Source organism: Myxine glutinosa, chromosome 8, assembly GCF_964187855.1.
Source record: "Myxine glutinosa chromosome 8, kmMyxGlut1.1, whole genome shotgun sequence".
Classification (NCBI taxonomy): Eukaryota; Metazoa; Chordata; class Myxini; order Myxiniformes; family Myxinidae; genus Myxine; species Myxine glutinosa.
Genome location: NC_136268.1, coordinates 67,541,700 through 67,566,543, shown reverse-complemented (window position 1 = coordinate 67,566,543; position 24,844 = coordinate 67,541,700). Strand labels below are relative to the sequence as shown.

General features: G+C 45.7%; 1 protein-coding gene across 3 annotated transcripts in view; it reads right to left on the bottom strand.

Moving 5' to 3' along the window:
* TRIT1 (tRNA isopentenyltransferase 1) overlaps window positions 1-24,844 on the bottom strand; it is a 153,107-nt gene that overhangs the window by 34,330 nt on the left and 93,933 nt on the right. For all 3 annotated transcript variants that reach the window (XM_068124601.2, XM_068124603.2, XM_068124602.2), the window contains exon 4: window positions 23,025-23,185. In XM_068124601.2, the coding sequence (XP_067980702.2) occupies window positions 23,025-23,185 (161 nt within the window). The remainder of the gene's footprint in view (window positions 1-23,024; window positions 23,186-24,844) is intronic.

Genomic DNA, 24,844 nt, shown 5'->3' with positions numbered 1-24,844 from the left:
AGTACGATCGTACTCCTTCTACGATATGTACGATTTTGAAGCAGAAGGAGTCCATAAAGGCTATAACGCCAGCCAAGGGCGTTACGATTATTTCAAAGCTCCGGACCTCTATCCATGAAGATATGGAGAAGTTGTTGTTTGTGTGGTTGAAGGAGAAGCAGCTCGCAGGAGATACCGTGACCGAGAGCATCATGTGTTTGAAAAGATTGAAACTCGGATATCGAGCACGGACCACGAGGTGTTTTTTCTTTTTTCTTAATCTCGGTTTCAGTGAACTTTTGCTCTGTGCTCACGTGTACTGTACCTGTACCTGTAATGGTACGTCAGAGGATGGCACCTGTTGTCATCATATTAAGTGCAAGATGTTCTGCATCGTAAGTTGGTACACCGTGGTCTTTCGGCGGTGTTTAAGCCGGCCGTCTTGGCTTCTGTCACCATTGGCATTGAGTCTTTCGATGTAGGTAGGTCGTTGTGTGCCGGTGCCTTGGCCGAATTCCTTCATTGCTGCATTGTTAGCTCACCTGGTTTTTTATACCACATCTTTGGTTATCGGACCAGCGAATGACGTCATCTCCTCCAAAGTATGGCTTATTCTCACTTGTCTTGGACGATCTTCTACTTCTAGCCTTCCACCGTGCATTTGGTGTCCACTGTACTTACTGTACAGTGCCTGGTAAAATTGATGTAATGGGTTTTTGACCGTCAACGCCATGAACCGTCATGAACCGTCAACCGCCATGAACCGCTAACACTCAAAAGCCCATTTATCGCGCCTTATAAAGCAAAACGCAAACCGAAAGCCATGCCTCTCAAGCGAGGCGTGCTTCCGTGGTCACGTGATCCACAGGTGTAGCTCATTATACCCGCACGCGCGACACGCTTTGGCGGTCACGTGACCAGCCACTCTGGAGGCGGGGATCCCCGCCGATGACGTCACCGGCTGGAGCAAGGAGATTCCTCGCTCATGTATTTCGACGATTGCGTGTTTTATATCCAAGCAGAGATGCTTTCACGGCAAGATAACCGCGTGACCGGAACCGGAAGCCACAACCGGAAAATTCAAAAAAATAAATTTTTTGAGCTCGTACATCGGATCTCGGCTCGTATCCCAAAGCAACAAACCGCCCGAGCGACGGCTCGTATCCCGAAAAACTCGTACGTTGGGGCACTCGTAAGCCGAGGTACCACTGCATATAGTTACTGATCGCGGTTTAGATGGTATGATGGGCCGAGCGGATGGTCCAACCGCGACCGAACAGTTACTCCCCGATTAGAACCCGATTCCACCCGACGTTGACCAGATCGCACCGCGGCTGCTCAATGAGGGAAAGGACTAAAACGACGAATGCAAAGAGGAAAACGAAGGCAAAGAAAGGTTTGGAAATACTACTGAATTTATTGACTATTTACACACATAAGCAAAAAGAAAGCAGTCACGTTTATTTACAAGCACATAAGACGCAGGTGACACAGTGAAAATACTAGCTTATACAGACTTAATTAACCCAGGACAGAACAAACAGAACAAACTCACGTACACAAGAAGGATGGAATGGCAGGAGGTGGATGGCTGGAGGGAGAGGAAGGTCCAAGGGGGGTCCTGCAGCACAACCGGCGCGTTTAGCAGCCGCCGTTCAGGCCCCACGCTGCTGTTGTGGCTGCTGTGGACGTCGCGTGCTTTGCCAGGCCTCGTCTGACGCGTCTGGTCCAAACCCTCCACTCGTTCTTGGTCCACTCACTCTTTACCACCGACTCCTCACCGCAACCAACGCAACCAACTGACCACCACCACCGACTCCTCACCGCAACCAACGCAACCCCTGACCACCGACTCCACTGACTGACTCCTCACGACTCTCTCACTTGCTTCTTGCGTGCGCGCCTTTTATAGCGCCTCCGACGATTAAGCCGCCGGCCTTTTGGACACGCCCATCGGGGTGCTCACCTCGGCCCTGGTTGGTCGCGTGACCCTCTGGCTCCGCCCTTGACGACGGGCGGGCACGCCTTTCTTCTCCGATTCGAGCACATGTTCAATGGCGGTTATTGGAGGGGAGGTAATTGGGAATCGAGGCTTGGCAATCACCAGAGGGGATGTAAAAGGGAATGGAGATTTTGGGGATGGGAATGAAAGGGGATCTATTCTCTTTCACTGGTGCAATGGAGTACTTCAATTAATGGGAGACACAGCCTTACTCTAAAACACAGAATAAGAGATAACTATCAAACAGGGGTCTTCTATTATTTGGCTGATGTGTATGCTTGTGGACTAATTATGGGATGCCCTTTCACCTTTACACAGCTCCGGAGGTAGGGGGGCGCAGAATAAACAATAATAATAATAATACAGCACACAATCAAAAAATATACAGTCCTCATCTCCGCAACAATATATATATATATATATATATATATATATATATATATATATATATATATATATATATATATATATATAGTTGTGGATATGAGAATGGTTTTTTTTTTTTGTTGTTGTAGTGTAAATTGTTGTAAAATATCGCCCTCCTTACTCCAGTGTTGTATAAAGGTCAAAGGGCGTTCCCGTAGTTAGTTCCATAAAGCATACATGAAGGACACCATAATATCCCTGTTCAGTAGTTTATTTCCTTATTCTGTGTATTAGGTTAAGGCTTTGTCTTCCATTAAGATGACATTCCATTGCACCAAGTGAAATAAGATAGATCCCCTTTCATTCCCATTCCCAAAACCTCCATTTCCAACTGCATCATTGCCAAGCCTCAATTGCCAGCTACATCTCCTCCAAGCCTCCATTGCCAACTGCACTGGGCAGTTTGCCAGGTTTGCTACAGCTGTGGGTTGTTGATTTCGCCCCAAAAACCACCATTAAGCATGTGCTCAGCTCGGGGAAGAAGGGCGTGCCCGCCCATCGTCATCAAGGGTGGAGTCAGAGGGCCTGTGCCCACCAATCAGGGCCGAAGCGAGCTCACCGAGGGGCGTGTCCTGAAGGCCGGCGGCTTGATCGCCTGAGGCGCTATAAAAGCGCGCGTGCAAGAGCCGAGTGCGTGGTTGGACCAAGCGAGAGACGTGCAAAGAGACGTGCAAAGAGAAGTGGTTGGACCAAGCGAGAGACGTGCAAAGAGAGGCACGTCAGAACGTTGGTTGGTGGTTGGTGGCGGAAAGAGTTGGTTGCAAAAGAGAGTGGGAGAAGTAAAGAGAAGTGAGGCGGAGTGAGGCAGAGTGAAGCCAAGAAAGACAGCAAGCCTTGTGAGGGTTGAGTTGAGGAGGAGCACAAAAAGGGACACCAAGAGTTGCGTCGACGCCACCGAGGTTTTTCCCGCCAAGAACGCGAGGAGTCGGAGCTGTCACCTCCAGCCCTGCCGTTTGCAGGGACCTGACCCTTCCTAACCCTCCAGCCATCCACCTCCTGCCATTCCTATCATCATCCCCCGTGTCAGTGTGTTCGTAGTCTGTCTTTTGTCTTGTCCCTGGGTATAAGTAAGCTTGTATAAGTTAATATTTGCACTGTCACCTGCTTTTTCCATTTTCCCTGTATATAACTTTGACTGCTCCTTTTGCTTAGTGTGTGTAGATAATAAATCCTGTTACTCTTCTGTACATCTTCTTCTTCTTCCTCTTTACATTCGGTCGCTTTAGAGGTTTCCATATTGAATATCTGTGGCGCGATTTTGGCCAACGTTCAGGAATCGGGTTAGTCGGGGTAACTGTTAGGGCCGCGGTGCCATCCGCTCGGCAAACCAACATCTTATCCGCGGTCCGTAACAATATATATATATATATATATATATATATATATATATATATATATACATATATATATATATATATATATATATATATATATATATATATATATATATATATATGTATATATGTATATATATATATATATATGTATATATATATATATATATATATATATATATATATATATATATATATATATATATATATTGTTGCGGATATGGGATTTGGCCTCCATCCATATCCGCTTGTAAATATTCCCCTATTTCCCCAATACTCCCCAACTATCCCCAATCCCCCATTCCCTAGTCCCATTGTCTGTAAACAACACTGTAGACCCGACCTCCCCCTTTTTCCCCCATTAAATGTCACACCCAGGTTCACCGCATCTCACGTAGGCAACTATAGGACATCTTGCTAGTTATTCTTAGTCTATGTCAGTTAAGGACTCGTTTCCATTAATTCTGACTCTTCGTTGCACCAGAATGTGATTGTATGGCACCGTTAGAAAGTTTAGGACCTCCCAATACCTCCCCGCAGCTCTTCCTCATGGAACTACAACCACAACAACAACAACAGCGGCGGCGGCGCGGGGAGTGTGCGTCCTCACTCCGGCTTGGTTAGCCGCCATTGAACATGTGCTCCGACGGGGTTACCACGCAGGGGCTCACTGTCAGTTCCTCGTCAAGGGCGGAGCCCGGTAACCCCCCGCACCCAATAAGAAGCGGCGGACCGATTCCATCTGGGGTGGAGCTAACGAGCCGAGGGCGTGTCACTCCCCGCTGGACATGCGCAGGAAGAGGGAGGTGACGTCAGATGCGCCTCAGCTTGGAGAGATAAGGTCGCCACCTCCGAGCGCTGAAATACCTCCCCGCATCTCTGGACCGGAACGTGCTGTATCCTGTCCCTGAGCCAAGGTGCACCTTGAGCTATCGACTGCCTGTCCTTCCCCGCCATCAATCCCTGTGTAAGTCAGTCTTGTCCCGTTTGTCTGTGGTCTGTCGGGAATTGATAAGACTGTGTCTAAGTGCCCATCTTTCTGTGCTTTACCTCTTACCGTGTAATCTACCCGTTTCTGCATCACCAATTATAGCCTCCTCCGGAGGTCTTGAGAACTGTACCCCTTGTGTCGTTGCATTAATCCCAGCCGTTGTGTCCTTTCCTTCATCGATTTAGCGTAGCGCGATTCGGCCAACGTTCGAGTGGAATCGGGCGGGATAGGGTTCTAATCGGGGAGTAACTGTGCGGACGCGGTAATACCAAACCGCTCGGTAAACTAACATCTAAAACCGCGTCTAACAATATATATATATCTATATATATCTATATATATCTATATATATATATATATATATATATATATATATATATATATATATATATATATATATATATATATATATATATATATATCTATATATATCTATATATATATATATCTATATATATCTATATATATCTATATATATCTATATATATCTATATCTATATATATCTATATATCTATATATCTATATATATATATACTAGCTTGGCTCAGCTCGCTGCGCTCGCCTCACCAAGCGTCGTTACTGAGGAACGGGCTTATTTTAGCTGAGAATAATGACTGTGCCTGAGTTGCTCTGTTGTCATGATTTACACCAATTATAATACAAACAATTATTTTGCACAAATGTATTTGTTGTGTTTGTGATATTACATTTTTATAGACAATTTAGGTTGAAGATTTAGGTTGAATGTCTTTTTTTTCAAGAAAGAACCCCTCAGCACATACATAGGGGAGGGGTAGGTGCAGACTGGAAGTTCGGGACGATGACACCTCACCACCACGTAATTCAAAACACCTCACCAGATCAAAATATATAATAAAACCGAAAAACGGTCTGTCCGTGAAGCTGTGTGATTATATATATATATATATATTGTTGCAGTTTTTAGAACCTTCACTTTATCAAATTTAGTTTTAAAATCTCTTATAAATAACCCCTGTGTACATTTCCCTTTATAGTGGGGCAACTTAGCATAACAATTGTGCATTTTGTGAGGAAAGCACCAAATTTGGCACACTAGTAGACTATCATATTATGAAAAGATCTGGATATTGGGCCATCTCAGATTCAGAGATTTGATTTTTGCAAGATTTCGATTCGATTGGGATCGAAGAGAACACCTTCTTCGTCTTCTGTACAGTGAAGTTGCCAGCCCTGAATTCTCTGGCTACATCTGGGTGCTTCATTGGGAGTGCAACCATGTCCCTCAGGTGAACAGGGACCCACCTGGCATAGTGTGTGTGGTCTAAGGCATGGAACCATGGGACCAGTTCCGTCAGGGCATCAAGGTACATGGTGAATGAAGCCTGCCGCAGAGAACGCATGTAGACCAGTACCAACACCTCTAGTTCCAGCACAGTTGCCCAGTACTGAAAGTTGGGACCGTCTTCTCCTCTCTGGTGACACCAGTCTTCGAACTCAGGCAGGTCTTCTGCATCATCAGCATATGTCATACAGTGGCGTTCATACGCACGGTGTTGCAGGATGTGCAGTGCCGCTGCAGTGATTTGATGAGCTCTTCTTGTGCGGGTGACGTGGGCAGCTCGCAGGAAGGAATCGGCTGTCCCTGGCGTCGCAATCTCAGCTTGCAAATCTGCAAAATCTGCAAATCTTGCAAAAATCAAATCTCTGAATCTGAGATGGCTCAATATCCAGATCTTTTTATAATATGATAGTCGACTAGAGTGCCAAACTTGGTGCTTTCCTCACAAAATGCACAATTGTTCTGCTATATTTAGCTTAGCTGCCGGACTATTAATTGGCTGTTAATTGAAATGATCGCACGTTAGCTAGTCCATGTACAAGCACGTAGCCAATCATAGGACCTCTCCATAGTTATATCGTTATTCTGTGTTTCAGATAAGGCTGTGTGTCCAATAGTCGATCTTACGTTGCACCAAATCAAATAAGATAGATACCCCTTTCGATTGCCCCAAAGCCTACATTGCCAGCAGCATGCGCCTACATTTCCAACAGCATTCGCCTCTATTGCGCACGTGGTCAGCTCGAAGAAGAAGGGCGTTGCCCGCCCATCGTCATCAGAAGGTGGAGACAGAAAGCCCTTGCCGACCAACCAAGAATCAGCGGGTTTGGCTTGAGAGGGCGTGGAGCGAAAGATCGAGCAGGTTCATGAAGGTTCCAGGGCGTGGCTATATAACCCGTTACGGGAAGCCCCCACCGAGAGACGAGAGAGGGAGGACGAATTGCGAGTTCTGTCGAGGTTGAGGTCGAGTGGAGCGAGCAGGGGCGAGCGGCAGAAAGAGGGCCACGGAGATTGCCTGGCCGAGAATTGCGTATGCAACATACCAACTTTCCCCTGCTACATAATTGTCCGATCGCGTCCAACGACACGCGGAGCTGTTTGCCAGGTTTTCGCCTCGACCCCAAAGCGTGGATCGGAGCGCGCGCTCGGAGCCGGACCTCGACGCCTACCATCTGCCTGGACCCTTCTGCCTTCCCATACCATCCCTGCCATTCCATCCTTTTGTGTACGCGAGTTTGTTCTGTTCATGTTGTCTGGGTATAAGTTAAGCTTGTATGAGGATTTGCCCTGTGTATCTGCTTCTTCCTCTTCACTGTAAATTACCTTCGTTCCTCTTCTTTCTTTGGGTTCGTGTACATAATAATAAATCCTGTTATTTCTTACCCGTTTGGTTTCCTCCTCGTCTGATCGCTTTCGTGATTTCCCCATTGAGTTCCTGTGGTGCGATTTCGGCCAACGCTTATATGAATCGGGTTAGTCCTTGCTAACGGCTCGGATTCCGGATTGCTAAACCGCTCGGCAAAATACCATCTTGTCCGGGATTCGAGCGGAGTTACCCACCTGCCTTGTGGAGGGATTGGCGGAGGTGTACGGGAATCCCTTGACCAATCAAATCGGCCAATCCCACCCCACAGGGGAGCGGGGTAGCTGCAGGATCAGAGACGGCCAGTGCAAAATACAAGGGGGGATTAACCCCCCCCACCCCCCCCCCCCCTCTGGTCAGGGGAGTGCCGTCCCCGTTTCCGTAACAATATATATTACTTTCGGTTTGAAAGTCAGATGCATCCTGATTATCAATTACGTATGTCTATTAATTACATACTGTTGGAATATACCTTTCGACCCTTTTGACTGCTGAGACCCCTTCAACGTTTGGAGACCCTTTAAGTCCCCAAGCCTCTTAAGATCACAAAGACCCCAAATACCCTTAAAGACCCAGAGGACCCAAAAGATTTAAATAATGTAGAAAAACGTGGGAAGACATAAATACATCACTTTAACTAGTTAAACACGCAATATGGTGACAAGGGTAACATGTGTCACATCAGGGAGCCACTGCATCATACATGTGCGGCCTTAACCCCCACACTATGCAGACATCTCTTCTTGGGATTTCCATCTCTGAGCCACAAAGAGAACACCAGGGTGGAATCAAGGTAATGAAGGATGAAGATGTCAAATTTGGCATGTGCTCCGAAATGGCTGCGTACCCGTCCCAAAGATTTAACGTAGATGGGATCAAGGCACCACCACATAGATGGGACGAGTGCGTATGTGCATCAGGGAAATACCTTCAGAAATAATGTTTCATCAATGGTTCTATCACAAAACCACAAAAGGTTCTTTAATCGATCGATGTCAAACGTCAGACAGGTGTAGTCTAACTTGCATTTGTTTAAAAGACAAAGGGACAAGAAATACAAGAAGCAAAGCTGCACGGCAATGTGCACAGCAAAGCAACTGATCACTGGCTCCTCTTCTTCGCTCTGCTTTACAAGTTAGATATACTCAGAGCAAGAATGCTCACTCGACAAAGTAGTCCTAATTGCTATAACCAGAAGTTGCGAGAAAGCGCTTGTTAACACGAGATGTAACATCAATCAGACGTACAGAAATCTCATGACCTCTTGCGATATTCCAGACGTAGCTTTAAATGACAGTGCAAAGACAATTTTATAATCTGCCACCTCGATACCATCTTCAAATTTCAGAATAAAACAGTCGCCTCAGCAAAGGTTGAAGTCACAGGCAATAAACAATTTGTTTAATATCGAATCCGAAGTATACAAGCGTTGACATCCCACTGGAGCAATAGACCGGCCGTCACTCGGAAATAATTTGTGACGTACGCAGTTCTTTACAACGTTGTACAAGAAAAGGCGAGACATTGATCTGACTTGGTACATAAACCAATTTCCCATTCGAGGTTGTGGGTTTTTTTGATACATTTTCTTGTGAAAAGCATGAAACTATTGCATAACGAACTGAAATGGGAGCCGCAACCTGGCAATACGATCCATGATACATTTCAAAATGACGTATTTGCACCTTATAAGGATAATCAAGTCCAAGACAAAGGGAGTGGAGGGTCGGTTTTGTAACTGGGAAGGGCAGAGTGGAGAGCGAGATGTAAGTGGGAGGGTAACTTTGATCATGTGTACATTTAGTACCTTTGATCATGTAACATACAAATGCTTTCCCCATAGGTAAGACAAATCAGAGCCGGTTTTAGCTTGGCAGGTCGTAAAGAGGTTTACTGTGGATTGGGAATGGGACAAACAAAACCACAAATTCAACAGAACTTATGAAATTTGAGGCAATTGAATCCATTGGATGAAAAGAACATGGAGGGGAAAGAATCTACACAATCTGGGTGAAAAGTAATTAAAACAATATAAGTGGGATGAACAGGTTTAGAGAATATATAAAGAACCTGAAAATATATACGGTACCATAATCATAAAAGTGTACGTGTGTGTGTGTGTGTGTGTGTGTGTGTGTGTGTGTGTGTGTGTGTGTGTGTGTGTGTGTATATGTGTGTGTGAGCGAGTGTGTGAGAGTTTTGATGTGTGAGCGAATGTGTGTGAGTTTTGATGTGTGAGCGAGTGTGTGTGAGCGAGTGTGTGTGAGCGAGTGTGTGTGAGCGAGTGTGTGTGAGCGAGTGTGTGTGAGCGAGTGTGTGAGCACGAGTGTGTGAGCACGAGTGTGTGAGCGTGTGAGTGTATGGTCGTTTTCGACAGTACAGTAAGCCCGTTGGAAACCCAAACCCGAACAGCTTTTACATACATTTCCTGTAGGACAGACATCAAGGAGGCGTTATTGTATATTTATCCCGATTACAATGAAATTTGGAGACTATAGACAAATTAACAAAGGAAATGTGATTTCAAGCACATCTCCCAGAAGCAAACACTGTGCTCAGATGGGACCAACAAACAGACCAGCTCAAGTATCTTGCGCAATCAACCATACAGCCCTGAAAGCAGTCAACCCCACATCGGCATTCATCGACAAGCACAGAACAATTGCAGCCTTGCATCGGAGTATTAGAATCAGGGACATGGTGGCAGACAGACTTATAATGTCATTTGACGCACAAAGCAAATAGACGGCAGCTGAGAGTCGTGCGCCAAGACTTGTCAAATACGCAGCCATCGTACGAATCATCCTTACCAGATATAGCTGCTTCGTCGTCAGCACAAATCTCAAATTAACCCGTCGGAATGCCTCCGTGGCACGTCGCCTGCCGAAGCAACGCTTTCCACTCCTGGCCAAAGGAGAGGTAACCGCCGACTGCCACCAGGAATAGCATACCCTCATTTTGCAATTCCGTATTCAGTGGGTCAGGCGCCACACTCAAACCCGCGTTCATCAACACCACAGTGTGGCACCACATCGCTCACCTGGTAATGTCTCGATGGAGGCAAGCTTCAAGGGAGGCCCATATTGGGTTTGCCCATTGCCTTCTCCCTCAAGCCTTCACAGTGTGACTTCGCAAAAACCAAGAAGGCTGAAAGAAGGTGTGCCACTGATTTAGTAAATACCCTGACTGCAGGCAGACCCTTTAGGGAACACTCCATCTCAAAGAAAAATACAGCAAAAGTAAATAAATAAAAATACAGCTCAAGAAACATCAAATATCCATCATACTAAAATACGCAATTTGGTGTCATGATTTTTTGACCGCGATACATTCAGTCATTACTTATCCAATCTCAACCAAACTTGACAGGATGACGAAGGGTTACACACTGAAGGTTGTCGCGCATTCCTTTGCCTCCCCCCTCCCCAAGGGGGTTTTCTCCCCCGAACGGGTTTTCCCCACCATTGCCGTCAATGGGGATGCATGTTGAGGTGTATATCCATGTTAAATTAGCTTCATCGTGGCGTTTTTCCAAAGAAGAAGATTTATCGTGACGTTTTTCCAAAGACACTTTTCATAACAAAATTAATGATAATCGCATACTATTAATGTTATTACAAAACAATATTAATACTAATAATGTCCGACTTCCCTCAGGCGTTTTTTCCTGCAGTGATAACATGTATAAATAGCTTACAGTTATAATGGTGTTTCCCGTGGGAGCCACGGCTTCCACAGGAAGTAAAAAATATTGTAAACCACAAACACGTTTGATTACCTATTGAAATGGTCGATAATGCTGTTTGACAAATAACTGAAATAAATTTGGAGAATTCGGACATTAATCCATGCTTATCACGTTGACGATCGCTCCCCGCTGTTTCTGTATCCCTTTCTCAACCTTTTTTTTTTCTGTCTCTACACCTCTCTTTCTCTGTCGCTACCTCTATCTCTCCACCTCTCTCTTTAGCTACCCCGATCTTTCTCTACCCCTATCTTTCTCTATCCATTTCACTACCCTTCCCTTTCTCTATCCCTTACTTGACCCCTCTCTTTCCCTATCGCTACCTCTATCCCTTTCTCTACCCCTCTCTTTCTCTACCCCTCTCTATCTCCACCCCTCTCTTTCTCTATCTCTACCTCTATCCCTTTCTCTACCCCTATCTTTCTCTATCCATTTCACTACCCTTCCCTTTCTCTATCCCTTACTTGACCCCTCTCTTTCCCTATCGCTACCTCTATCCCTTTCTCTACCCCTCTCTTTCTCTACCCCTCTCTATCTCCACCCCTCTCTTTCCCTATCCCTTTCTCTACCCCTTTCTCTACCCCTCTCTTTCTCTACCCCTCTCTATCTCCACCCCTCTCTTTCTCTATCTCTACCTCTATCCCTTTCTCTACCCCTCTCTTTCTCTACCCCTCTCTATCTCCACCCCTCTCTTTCTCTATCGCTACCTCTATCCCTGATCGTAGATCTGCTGCTGTCTATATAACCCCCCAAAGGCTAATAACACGACCCTTCCTGCCGTTGCGATGGAGTTTACGGAAGTAAATATTACTTTCACGAATTTAGAATGGTGATGGCATGGTCTGATCCTTTCATTGACCTCATCTAACAATAACATGTTATAATGTCTTGCACAGTCTGATCCTATAAATGACCTGATCTAACATGTTATAATATCATGCATGTTCTGATGGCCTAACCTAACATAAGTAAAAGTAATAATAATTGGCAATAATAATAAGGATAATAACATGACTCCCCATGCAGCTTCCGTAGTGAGCGGGTGTACTAGTTCTATCAAATCAGCCCTCTATTTGAAGCCATTCAATTCCTGTTATAGGCTCAATGGCGAAAGCTTCTTTGGTCTTTTGTAATTGACTGAGTGGTGTGATGACAATAGCTGATAAAAGACTTTTTCCTTTAGTCAGTTTCTTTACAAGTGTGGGATAGCAGTGAGGGCAACACCACAAAACGCACCAAACACTGAGGATGTGAACACCTCAACGACACAACTTAAACTAGAAAGCATCACAAAATGCAAAGCCTGTTCGTATCCATTTTGTATTCGACCTAAACTTGACGAAAACATCCGCCAGAAAATATATTATGCTGTGTATTATATGCACGCATATGATACGTGACATATTATATTATATATTATAGGGTATATCTTATATATTGTTACGTTTGACGAAAATGGAGATGTGAGTATGTGTGGAGACGGCCGACTGGTGTGATTGCATGCAGTCAGGGTATCAATCATACGTTTTGGTGCACGCCAAAAATTACCGCCATTATTCGGAGTTCGCCTGGGAATTAAAGACCGTCCGGCTATTCGTCCAAGGCTGGTGTTCATCGGCTATGGACTTGACAATATTGTTACGTTTGTGGGGGTAGGTAAAAGGATACCATAGTGGAGATACGAGTAAGATTGCGTAGTATTAGCATAAACCGTGGACGCGTCGGAGACATTTCGATGTACATAAGCAGGGAAACTGAGTTTAAGAGTGCTTACGTTTCACCACTTGGAGGGTGGTTTGTGTTAGTTAAATAGGGCTTAAGGATAATTCCCAGTATGTAATATGTGATTTTCCCGTGTTTGTTTTTGCATTCACTCGGCCAGCCATGCAATCAGCTTCATTAAACACAACAACCGACATAAAGTTGACACAGACCCAGACATTTAATTACGATCGATAAATAAACCCCGCCCACCATTCAACGAAGGAACAAGGCCACACCCCCAGAGTGGGAGGGGCGTGGAAACTATCGTGGCCGGCAGATCACGCCCCGAGCTTCGTCATTTGTTGAGCCCGACCATGGAGTGATTGGGTGGAATACAGCGATTGGTCGGAGTGGCATTGGTGTGACGGCAGAGCGAAGATTCGAGCTAGGAAGAGGGAGAATCTATTGCTCTCTCGGTCTCTTGGCACAAACAAGAAGGGCGCCATTTTCCTTTGTTCGTGCTGGTGCGATTTGACTCGTGGGCGTGAGCGGGACGCTAGCCATTGTTTGTTCAGCTGGGTTGTGGAGTATGTGCGCTCTGGAGGTGAAAGGAAGAAGAGGAAGCATGCCTCTCTCTGGGCCGACTTTCGTCGTGGGCGTTCACGCATTCTCTCGGGTGCGCTCGTGGGGAGAACGTGTGGAGTGGGGTGAACCTTATCAACGTCAGAGGAGGGGGTGTTGGTTAATGGTGGTTGATGGTGGTGCCCTTTGGAGACGGAGGAGGTTGTCAGCAAACCAAAGAAGGCTATCCTGCCTGCTTGTCTCAAACCAGCAGCTCGCTACGGGCGCGATTCCGCACCATCTTGTGCGCTTCCCGCACGCCGACTCAGGTTCGACAAACCAGCATTACTAGCTATTTGGGATGCAAAGCGAAGTGCTGGCCAGGTTGAAAAAGAAACCAATTTATTTTCTTTTATCATTCCAATTGTGTGTTTTTTGTGCCAGTGTGGAGGGTCCCTCAAAGTAGCAAATAGTTAACTTAACTCAACATTCTTTTTATCGTATTGCATTTATTTTCATTAAACCATTATTTGTTACCTTTCATTTGCTGTATTGTTGATTTTCCTTGTTTCATTTCTGTGTTTGTGGATTTGAGGCATAAACGCCGTGGCTTTTGCCCGTGTCGGTAAGTAAGCACCCTGGTTTCCTTCGCCGGCACACGACCGCCAATTTTCTGCTAGTTCGCCTCGGAGTTAAAGCAAACTGCTCGGCTACCTGGCGACCGTGAATCACCGGCGACACGACAATAAAAGCTCATTCTAACCACTGACTTAATAACCGATATTGATATTCAGTACCTTCCGGGTGTCACAGACTGTTGAAGTTTGGCCGGCCAACTGACATCAAAGCCGATTCACAGGGAAAAAATCACAGAAGCGTCGGAAAGCATCCATAAATGTAAATGTACGTAAAAAATGGGAAATGCATCCGTAAAAAAATAAAATAAAAATAAAAACGATAACTGCGAGCAGTGATAGGCTTCCAGGCAAAATTGCCACCATACCACATGACTGATGACGTCATCATTTTCAATAAATTTTCCTCCTGGGTAGTCAATCATGTGTATATTTTGGTTTGGATCAGTCAAGCGGTTATGGAGATATAGATTTTCATTTTTTTTTCCCTTAAATCCAAGATGGCCACCATACCATGTGACTGATGTCGTACTTTGCAAAAAAAAAAATCGTCATGTGTAGTCAAATCATACGTGTGAAGTTTCGGATTAATCCGTTGAGTGTTTCTGCAGATATGGATTTTCAAATACTTTTTCCTTAAATCCAAGATGGCCACCATATCATGACATGACTGATGTCATTGTTTAGAAACATTTTTCCTCATTGGGAGTTGATCATACATATTAAATTTAGTATTCATCAGTCCAGCAGTTCTGGAGAAAAAGATGTTTAAAGCTTTTCCTTAAAACTAAGATGGCCGCCATATCACGTGACTGATGACATCATAGTTTCTGAATACTTTTACCACATCAATACTTCATCATATGTATGATATTTCACATTTATCCGTTGAGTCGTACTCTGGAAAAGATTATTTAATTTTGTTACTTAAATTCAAGATAACAACAACAACAACAACAACAACAACAACAACAACAACAACAACAACATGCATTTTAAGGCCATTTTCCCTGCCAGAGCGGGGGTTAGCCTTGCGGTCCCCATGACAATCTTCTCCATTTTGCCCTATTTTCTGCATCTGTCCTTGTTAACCCCCTTGCCCGCATGTCTTCTTCCACCGTCTTCAGCCATGTCTTTCTCGGTCTTCCCCGTCCTCTACTTCCTTCTACATTCATTTCCATCACTCTTCTCAACCAGTCAATTTCATCCTTCCTCAACACATGACCAAACCATCCCAACCTGTTCCTCTTCACAGCATCGATCACAGGCTCTATTCCCATCATCTTTCGCAATTCATCATTTGTCTTATCCTCTCTCTCAACGATACTCCACACATCCACCGAACCGTTCGCATTTTTTTTTTTTTTTTGTATACTGAATCGAGGCTCGTGAAAGAGCGAACATTTATTTCACAAACAAATCAACCAGACAAACAAGATATAAAAAGAGGCAGCGGAAGACAAGATGGGGAGAGCACAAACATAACATTTGAGGGAAGGGAGATGTGTGGGAGGGAGAGGGCTTGGGGGGAGGAGGCGTGGGAAGGGGGGTGGGGGGGGGGGTGGGACAAGTATAAAACACAAGGACACCAAGGACTTCCAGGACAGAAGTTGGTATTTCAAAAAAGTGGATTTGGGGTGAAATTAGCAGGGGTAGAAAAGATCAAGGTTTTGGATGGGGGAAGATAAGAGATGGTGGTGAACAGCTGTTTTAAAGGCCTGGAGGGTGGAGTGGGATTGAAGAGAGTGAGGGAGTTTGTTCCAGAGGTGGGAGAAAAGAGGAATGAAGGAGTGAAGGTGAGCAGAGAGTCTTGATTTTGGCAGTTTAACCATAAGAGGGTTGCAGGCAGATCTTGTGCGACCTGTAGGAATATTTGGGGGACAGCGCCCAGAGAGAGCAGGGGGGGCAAGGCCAGAGAGGAGTCGGTAGAAGACGGAAAGACCACCAACCTGCCTGCGGTGAGTGGAATCTCCCGCGATGAAGCTAACTCCAAGGGCCTTTCACTCAATGATTCTGAACGCTTTGGTTTCAACAGCGTGAAGACGAGCTAGGTGTGAGGCAGGAGCACCAGCCCAGAGGGGAGAGCAGTATTCCATTGAGCTGCGGATGAAAGCCTTGTATGTGGTGAGGATCTCAGGTGTGCCAAGGAAGGACTTCGCACGACGGAGGATGCCCAGTCGGCGACTGGCTTTGGAGGCCAGATTTCAAAATGTGGTTTTCCCAGGAGAGATCATGGCAGATAGTGAGACCCAAAAGCTTGAGTGACAGAACTTTTTGGAGAGGATTATTCAGAAAGTGGATGGGAGGGTTGTCCAGTCGGTCTTTTCGGAGAGACATCGTAAGAGTGTGAGATTTGTCAGGATTGAAAGACATGTTCCACTTGTTTGCCCAGTCTGTGATTTTGTCCAGGTCTGCAGAGAGTGAGGAGGCTGGAGACTGCCGATCTGAGGGATGAGGAATGGAGCGACAGAGAGTAGAGTCATCAGCAAAGAGATAGAGAGGATTTTCAAGAGAGTCAGAGAGATCATTGATGAAGACCAGAAAAAGCACAGGGCCCAGAACACTGCCTTGGGGAACTCCAGCCTGAACAGGAAGAGCAGATGAGAGAAACCCATTCAGGGCCACACGTTGACTATGACTAGAGAGGAAGTCCACCAGCCATGCGTGGAGATTTCCATGGATACCAAAGGAGGAGAGTTTGGTAAGCAGAGCGGGGTGCCAGACCGTATCGAAGGCACGTGATATGTCAAGGGAGACAGCTCTAATTTCCTGTTTGGCATTGAGGACTTCCATCCATTGTTGAGAAAGCAGAAGCAGCATGTCCAGAGTAGAGTGACCAGTTCTGAAACCAAATTGATGATCAGAGATAAAGCCCTTGGAGAAGAGGAAGGCTTTCATATCTGAAGCAATGATGGATTCCATGACTTTGCTGATAATTGGGAGACGGCTGATTGGTCTGTAGTTGCTAGGATCTGTTTTTGCATCTTTTTTGTGCAAAGCGGTGATGTTGGCCGATTTCCAAGCAGATGGAAGATGACCTTGAGCAAAAGAGAGGGTGAAGAGAACAGAGAGAGGGAGTGAAAGAGCGGCAGAGCAGGATTTTAGGACCCGTGGGCTGATGCTGTCAGGCCCAGTTGCAGAATCAGAGTCGAGGGTTGACAAACTTTTCCACCTTGTCAGGAGGAAAGGACAGAGTCCAGGAGCAGCTGGGTACGACCGGGTACGGTGGGTACAGAGAGGGATGGGTTTGGGACACAAGATTTAGAGGCAAACACCGAGTTGAGGCATTCAGCTTTTTCACGTGTGGAGTCAGCCGTGTAGCCGTTTGAGGTGAGGGAGGGGATGGAGGGGGAACAAACACCAGAAACAGATTTGACCAGACGCCACCAGGATTTGGAAGAGGGAGACAGATAAGAGAGTTCGGTCTTGAGAACGGAGAGATATTGTTTCCTGGCTCTCCTGAGGGTGGACACACTTGTTTCGGGCTTTGTGAAAGGAAATGAGATTTCCTTCCGTTGGATTTGCTTTCCAGGAGACGAAAGCAAGTTGTTTCTGGGCAACAGCCTTACCACAAGATTCCGTGTACCATGGATGGGAGGAAGGGTATGACAACTGAAGACGAGATGGGATAAATCTGTGCATGAGAGAGAGAGCAATTTACTTTGGAAGAATTCCCAGGATGAGTTGATGTCAGAGGCGGTCGAGATGGGAGACCAGTCCAGATGATTGATGGCTGCTTGAAGATCGTGCCAGTTGGCCTGAGTGAAATGCCAGACTCGTCAACGCTGAGGAGGCTCTCTGAGAATGGTCAGAGAGATGTCCACTTTAACAAGCACATGATCAGATGAGCCGATTGGAGCAGAAGAAGAGCAGCAGACACGCTTTCCAGCCTTCGTTGCTGCTCCGTGTTCATTACCCATGTCTCGCTTCCATAAATCATAACACTTCTCACACATGCAGCATACACCTTTCCCTTCAGCTTCAACAACACTCACCTCCTCATCAGCACGCCACTCAGTTCCTGAAACTTCTTCCATGCATTTTATCTCACTCTAGCAACCGTTGCCGAGTCTGATCCACCTTCTCCATTCAGCATGTCTCCAAGGTAGCAAAATGTTTTCACACCTTCCAGCTTCACGCAGTCTCCAAGATCAAACGCAACATTTCCTCCATCTGCAGCTCCCTCTGTGCACACCTTACATTTGAATGTAGCTGCCACACTGGTTAATGACCATCTCAGACCACTACATTTTTGATAAACCCACTCAGCGCACATTGAATGGAGTTCACTCCGACACCCTTCCTGCACACAGCACGTGGCCACTTCCCAGGTCTTTCCACCTCACCACATGCTTTACCACTTGTCATCACCCTCGTCTTTCCGATATTCACCTTCAGACCTTTTGTCTCCATACATTCCTTCCACTTGTTCATCTTTTCCTTCAGTCCATCCATACTTTCCGCAATCAACACCAACTTCTGTCCAACTTCCAACTTCTACCAACTTCCAACTTCCAACAACTACCAACTTCTGTCCAGGAAGTCCTTGGTGTCCTTGTGTTTTATACTTCTCCCTCCTCCCCCCCCCCCCCCCTTCCCATGCCTCCTCCCCCCAGGCCCTCTCCCTTCCACACATCTCCCTGCTCTCGGATGTTGTGTTTGTGTGCTTCCCCTTCTCTCCCCATCTTGTCTTCCGCTCCCTCTTTTTGGGTATTTTGTTTGTCTGGTTGATTTGTTTGTGAAGTAAATGTTAGCTCTTTCACGAGCCTCGATTCAGTATACAAAAAAAAAAAAAAACCACCAGATCATCTGCATACAACAACTCCCACGGTAAACCCTCCATTTACGTTCTGAGCCAGCACCTCCATCACAGCTACAAATAGTAGTGGACTTAGTACCGATCCCTGATGCACTCCCACCTTCACCTCAAACTCACCACTGTTCCCGTCCTTTGTCCTTACAGCTGTGCGCGCTCTTTTGTACATTGCCATCACGACTCTGATCAACCATTCCTCCACTCCTAACTTCCTCAATGCCCATGTCAATACTTTGTGGGGAACCCTATCGAATGCTTTCTCCAGATCAACAAACCCAAGAAACAATTTCTTCTTCTTCTTCTCCATGCACTTCTCCTGCAACTGCCTCACAATAAAGAGCGTGTCTGTCGTTCCTCTTCCTGGCATAAATCCAAACTGCATTTCGTCGATCTTCACCTTCTTCCTTATCCTCCTCTCCAACACCCTTTCCAATACCTTCATTCCATGCTCCAATAACTTTATCGCTCGGTACGAGCCACACTCCAGAGGGTCACCTTTCCCCTTGTATAGAGGGACGAGGGTAGTCAGTTCGCAATCCACTGGAATGCGGCCTTCTTTCACCACCAGATTACAGATCTGTCATTCTCTTCAACCCCAACTTCCTGCTGCCTTCAACATATCTCCCACAACTCCCGTCGGCCCTCCCGCTTTTCTACTCTTCATTGCTTTTATCGCTTCCTAAACTTCCTTCTCAGTTATCTTCTCTGCCGGTCCTAAAACTGGGTTACTCTCTATGTTGCCATCCCATTCATTCTCTGTATTCAACAGCATTTCCATATATCTTTTCCATCTTCCTTGAATTCCATCTGGGTCCACAACGATTTGTCCCACTTCATCCTTCAAGCAACTCACTCCCATCACATCACACCTCTCTTTCGCTATCTGCTTTGCAATCCTGAATACCGCTCTCTGACCCTCTTCCGAATCCAAGCGTTCTCCGAACATTTTCCTACATGCCTCCTGCGCCTTTGCTACCTCTTTCTTTGCAGCCTTCTTGGCTGCCTTATAACTTTCATGCTCTGCTTTTTCTGCTCCCGTACCCTTCACCTTCTGCCACTCCTTGAACTTCTTCCTCTTCTCGTCAATCCTCTTTCCAACTTCATCATCCCACCACCATGTTTCCGAGTGCCTCGGTGGTCCTTTTGTCCATCCACATACCTCACCAAAGGCTCCCAATAGACTATCTTTCATTGACATCCAACCACTTTCAAGCTCAACCACATCATCCTCTACCCTACTCAGCCTCTCTTTTAATGCCTCCCTTACTGTCACCTCTTTCAACCTCCATACCTTCATTCTCGGTTGGTACTTCACCCGCCGAGCTCTCCTCGCACCTTTCACCCTTATGTCGCAGACAACCAAGTGGTGCTCTGAAACAGCCTCCTCCCCCGGGATCACCTTTGTGCCCCGGAGGTGCCCCCTATCTCGCCTACGCACCATCAGGTAGTCAATGGTTGTCGTCGACCCACCTGACGTGTATGTAACAAGCTTATTATCCTCTTTCTGGAACTGAGTATTACAAATCAACAAATCAGCTCCATCAGCAAACTCCAAAATATTTTCACCTTCTCCATTTCTCACACCATATCCGTAACCCCCATGAACTCCCTCAAAACCATCCATACTCCTTCCCACATGTCCATTTCGGTCTCCTCCTACCACAACAACTTCCTCATCTTTCACGTTTTCCATCAGCTTCTATATCGCACACCAGAACTTGTCCTTCTCTTCATCGCTCCGACCAACCTGCGGAGCATATCCCGATATCCCACTACCCCCCCCCCCCCCCTAACCCTAACGTTCACCAAGAGCTTTCCAATCATTTTCACCATCAACCTATCACTCAATCTAGTCACCCTCACCACACTGTCTACAAACTCCTCAGAAAACAGGACACCAACACCATTCAAGCCCTCCGGGCACCCTTGCCACATAAACTTGTATTTCTGTCCCTGCCTACCCTTCACCATTCTCACACCACTTCCCTTCCATCTCGTCTCTTGCACACAGCATATGTTGACATCACCTTCGTCTTTCCGATATTCACCTTCAGACCTTTTGTCTCCATACATTCCTTCCACTTGTACATCTTTTCCTTCAGTCCATCCATACTTTCCGCAATTAACACCAGATCATCTGCATACATCAACTCCCACGGTAAACCCTCTTTTACGTTCTGAGCCAGCACCTCAATCACAGCTACAAATAGCAGCATATTTCTGTCCTATTATAGCATCTGTCCTATTTCTGTCCTTTCTGTCCATATTAGTAGCATATTTCAAATAGTAGCATATATCTGCAAAGATGACTGATGTCAGATAACTGACGTCATAGTTTGCAAATATTTTCCCCATTCGGAATGTAAATATGTATTTCCCCCCCCCCCCCCCTCCCCTTCCCACGCCTCCTGCCCCCAAACCCTCTCCCTCCCACACTTCTCCCTGCTCTCAAATGTTGTGGTTGTGTGCTTCCCCTTCTCTCCCCATCTTGTCTTCCGCTCCCTCTTTTTGTATATTTTGTTTGTCTGGTTGATTTGTTTGTGAAATAAATGTTAGCTCTTTCACGAGCCTCGATTCAGTGTACAAAAAAAAGAAAAAAAAGAAAAAAAAAAGTGTTCCAAGTTTCGTATCGATCGATAAGTGGCTTCGGAGAAGTATATTTTTAAAGTTTTATTTTTTATGTAAATCCAATACGGTCGCCAAATCACATGACCGATGACGTATCATTTTGCAGACTTTTATCCCCATGGGTAGGCGATCGTAGTTGTAAATTTTCACGTTGATCCGTTCAGCGGTTCTGGAGAAGAAGATGTTTAAAGCTTATGATATCATAGGCAATGGCAGCCAATATAAGGCAAAAGTGCAAAAACAAAATTCATGATGCACTAAGTTACATTGGTATATATAATAAGTTAAAGTTTCGTAAAGCTCGCAATAACGGTTTTCTTGGAATTGTCTCCACAAAATGTGTGAGAATAATAATAATAATCCTTACAAGAACAATCGGCTTCCTGTGGGAACCTCACTGCAAGCCTAAAAAAACCTCAATTGATGGCGGGGATTGAAATTGAAAGGCAGGGGGAGAAAAATGGGAGGAGATAGTAAAAAGGGGAGCTAGAGGGAGGAGAGGGACAGAGGGCGAGAGAGAGAAAAGGAGAGATCGAGAGCAGAGAGCAGGAGAAAGTGGGTGAGAAAGAGAGAAAGTTTTCCACAATGAAGGACTCGATTGCATGATGCAAAATAATCTTAAGCACCAGGTATTAGTGACAACTAGCTAGTACAAGAGCAGCGGCTGGTAGGTAGAACAGAGACGGCTGGTAGGCTGCTCATTTGTGGAACAGCAGCGTCATGACGTCCTTCTCTCGATTATCCAAATTAACCAGAAAAATACATTAACACATGTAATGTTCTCTGAATGCACTCCAAGCGTTATCAAATGAAGCTCGTGTTGTGTACACGCTCCAATCAAAGGCATCACAACGGGTTAAATCCAGTGAACACCTTCCAAGGCAGTGCATCATATTCCACAACATGAACCACTTGGAAGTTTCTCCGAATGCGTTCTCACATCAACCATGTGCTCATGTGCCAGCAGCGGCTCACGCTTAGCAGTGCCAGATCAGACTTCAATTCCATTGCGAGCAGACTTTCAGCGTGCACGAGGACACCAAAGTGGGTGACAACAATGCTTGGGGAGATGCGGGCGCTGAACCAACCCTCACTTTAGCTTGCTGTCAACCATCCAACAAAGATTCGTGCTAATCAATGGAAAAAAATACCAAACCATAGAAACTTAGGAGTCAGCAAGGAGATTATATTTCTCCTTGTTTTTAGAAAATAGAGATTAATGAACATTTCATCAACTTGAGTGTTGCATTAACTACTAATGGCTCAAACATGTATGTTATTAAAGAGGGAAACATACCAATCAAGGCTTTTCCACAAAGAAAAACAAAAGTATCAAAAGGCAAATAAAACTTCAGGCACAACGGATATTCAAAATACTTCTGCAGAAGGTGAAACAATATCATGGCAATATGGATATGTAGGATTTTAACCTTTGATCCAGGAATCAAAAGTCAAGTGCCAAGATTAAAATTCCAAACAGGCCCCAAGTATGTGTTTCGGCATTACGTGTTGCATTACCGAACGAGCTTCCTGACGTCTCTTGGATGAAGGCAGCAAGCCATTTCCGGGTCAACTTCTTCCAAACGCCGATACAGCTCCGAACTACCCAGTTTCAGCAACTCTATCCGACGCGCTCTCTCTGCCGTGACTGCTGCACTTGAACTCATCTCGGTGCTCGTCTGCAAAAAGTGTAACTACCGGTCAACGAGTGATGATCGGTGCAGTCGAGTTATGGAACAGAAATGTAATCAATCAGTTCCTCGAGCGGATGTTAAGTTGAAAAAAAGGAAACGTTCTTGACATATTTTCTTGAAAATGTTCCTCCCACAAAAGCACTTATTGGACTCCTGGATGAATCAAGTCAAGAGTCCAGAACTGATGCTGTGCATTGGATAGTCATTTCTAAGTCCTACAAGATATATTAGCAAATAAGAAACACCAACACAAGATAATCAAGGCCCATGGCAGAGCTTTGCATACATTTAATCAAGCACATAGACATCATGCATGAAATAGTGGGCAAAAGGTGTGCAGAGACAATTCACAATGTAGGCATGAAAATGTAAAAGCAATAAAAGGAAGGAATAAAGACAGGTGTGCGACAGGTGTGTGTGTGCTAGACAGGTGTGCGACACACAACCAACAGCTCCTCGAGACAATAATAATAATAATAATGCATTTATTTTATATAGCGCTTTTCAGGAAGCCCAAAGACGCTTTGACAGAGTGCAAAACATAACGCATAGCAAAACATAAAGACAATTGCAAAAAAAGAAGAATCAATAGGGAAATATTCAAAGCACAAAGGAGGGAGAAGGAGAGGAGATAGTCAGGGGTTAGATGCTGTGGGTTAAATGTTGAATGCAGTGTTGAACAGGTGGGTCTTGAGTGATGTTTTGAATGTGGTGAGTGAGGAGGAGTCTCTGATGGTGTGAGGTAGCGAGTTCCAGAGGGTGGGAGCAGCGATGGAGAAGGCCCTGTCCCCCCAGTATCTAAATTTGGTCCGGATGGGGGGGGGTCAGGAGGTTGGTACCAGCAGAGCGGAGGTTGCGGGTGGGAGTGTGTCTGGAGAGGAGGTCAGCCAGGTAGGATGGGGCCAGGTTATGGAGGGCTTTGTAGGTCAAGAGGAGGATTTTGTACTGGATTCTCTGGGAGATGGGGAGCCAGTGAAGCTTGTAAAGGACGGGGGTGATGTGGTCACGGGTCCGGGAATGGGTGAGTAGACGGGCAGCGGAGTTCTGAATGTATTGGAGTTTATTGGTGATTGTTGAGGGTGAACCATAAAGGAGGCTATTGCAGTAGTCCAGACGGGAAGTGATGAAGGCGTGGATGAGGGTTTCTGCAGCCACAGAGGAGAGGGATGGACGGAGACGGGCGATGTTTTTCAGGTGGAAGAAGGCTGTCTTTGTGATCTGTTTAGTGTATTTGTCGAAGGAGAGGGTTTGGTCAAAGATGATGCCAAGATTCCGGATGTGAGGGGAGGTGGACACTGGGAAACCGTCGATGTTGAGGGCAAAGTTATGGGTGGACTTGGTGAGCGTTTTTGGGCCAATGATGATTATTTAAGATTTATCACAGTTAAGTTTGAGGAAGTTGATTTGAAGCCAGGATTTTATTTCAGTGATGCAGTTTGTCAGGATAGAGTGGGTGGCGGTGGAGATGGACTTGGTGGAGATGAAAAGCTGGATGTCATCGGCGAAGCAGTGGAATTGGAGACCATGACGGCGGATTAAGTGACCGAGGGGGGACAGGTAAAGGATAAAGAGGAGGGGGCCAAGAACTGAACCTTGGGGGACACCTTGGGGGAGGGGAGCAGTGGGGGATTTGCAGTTATTGAT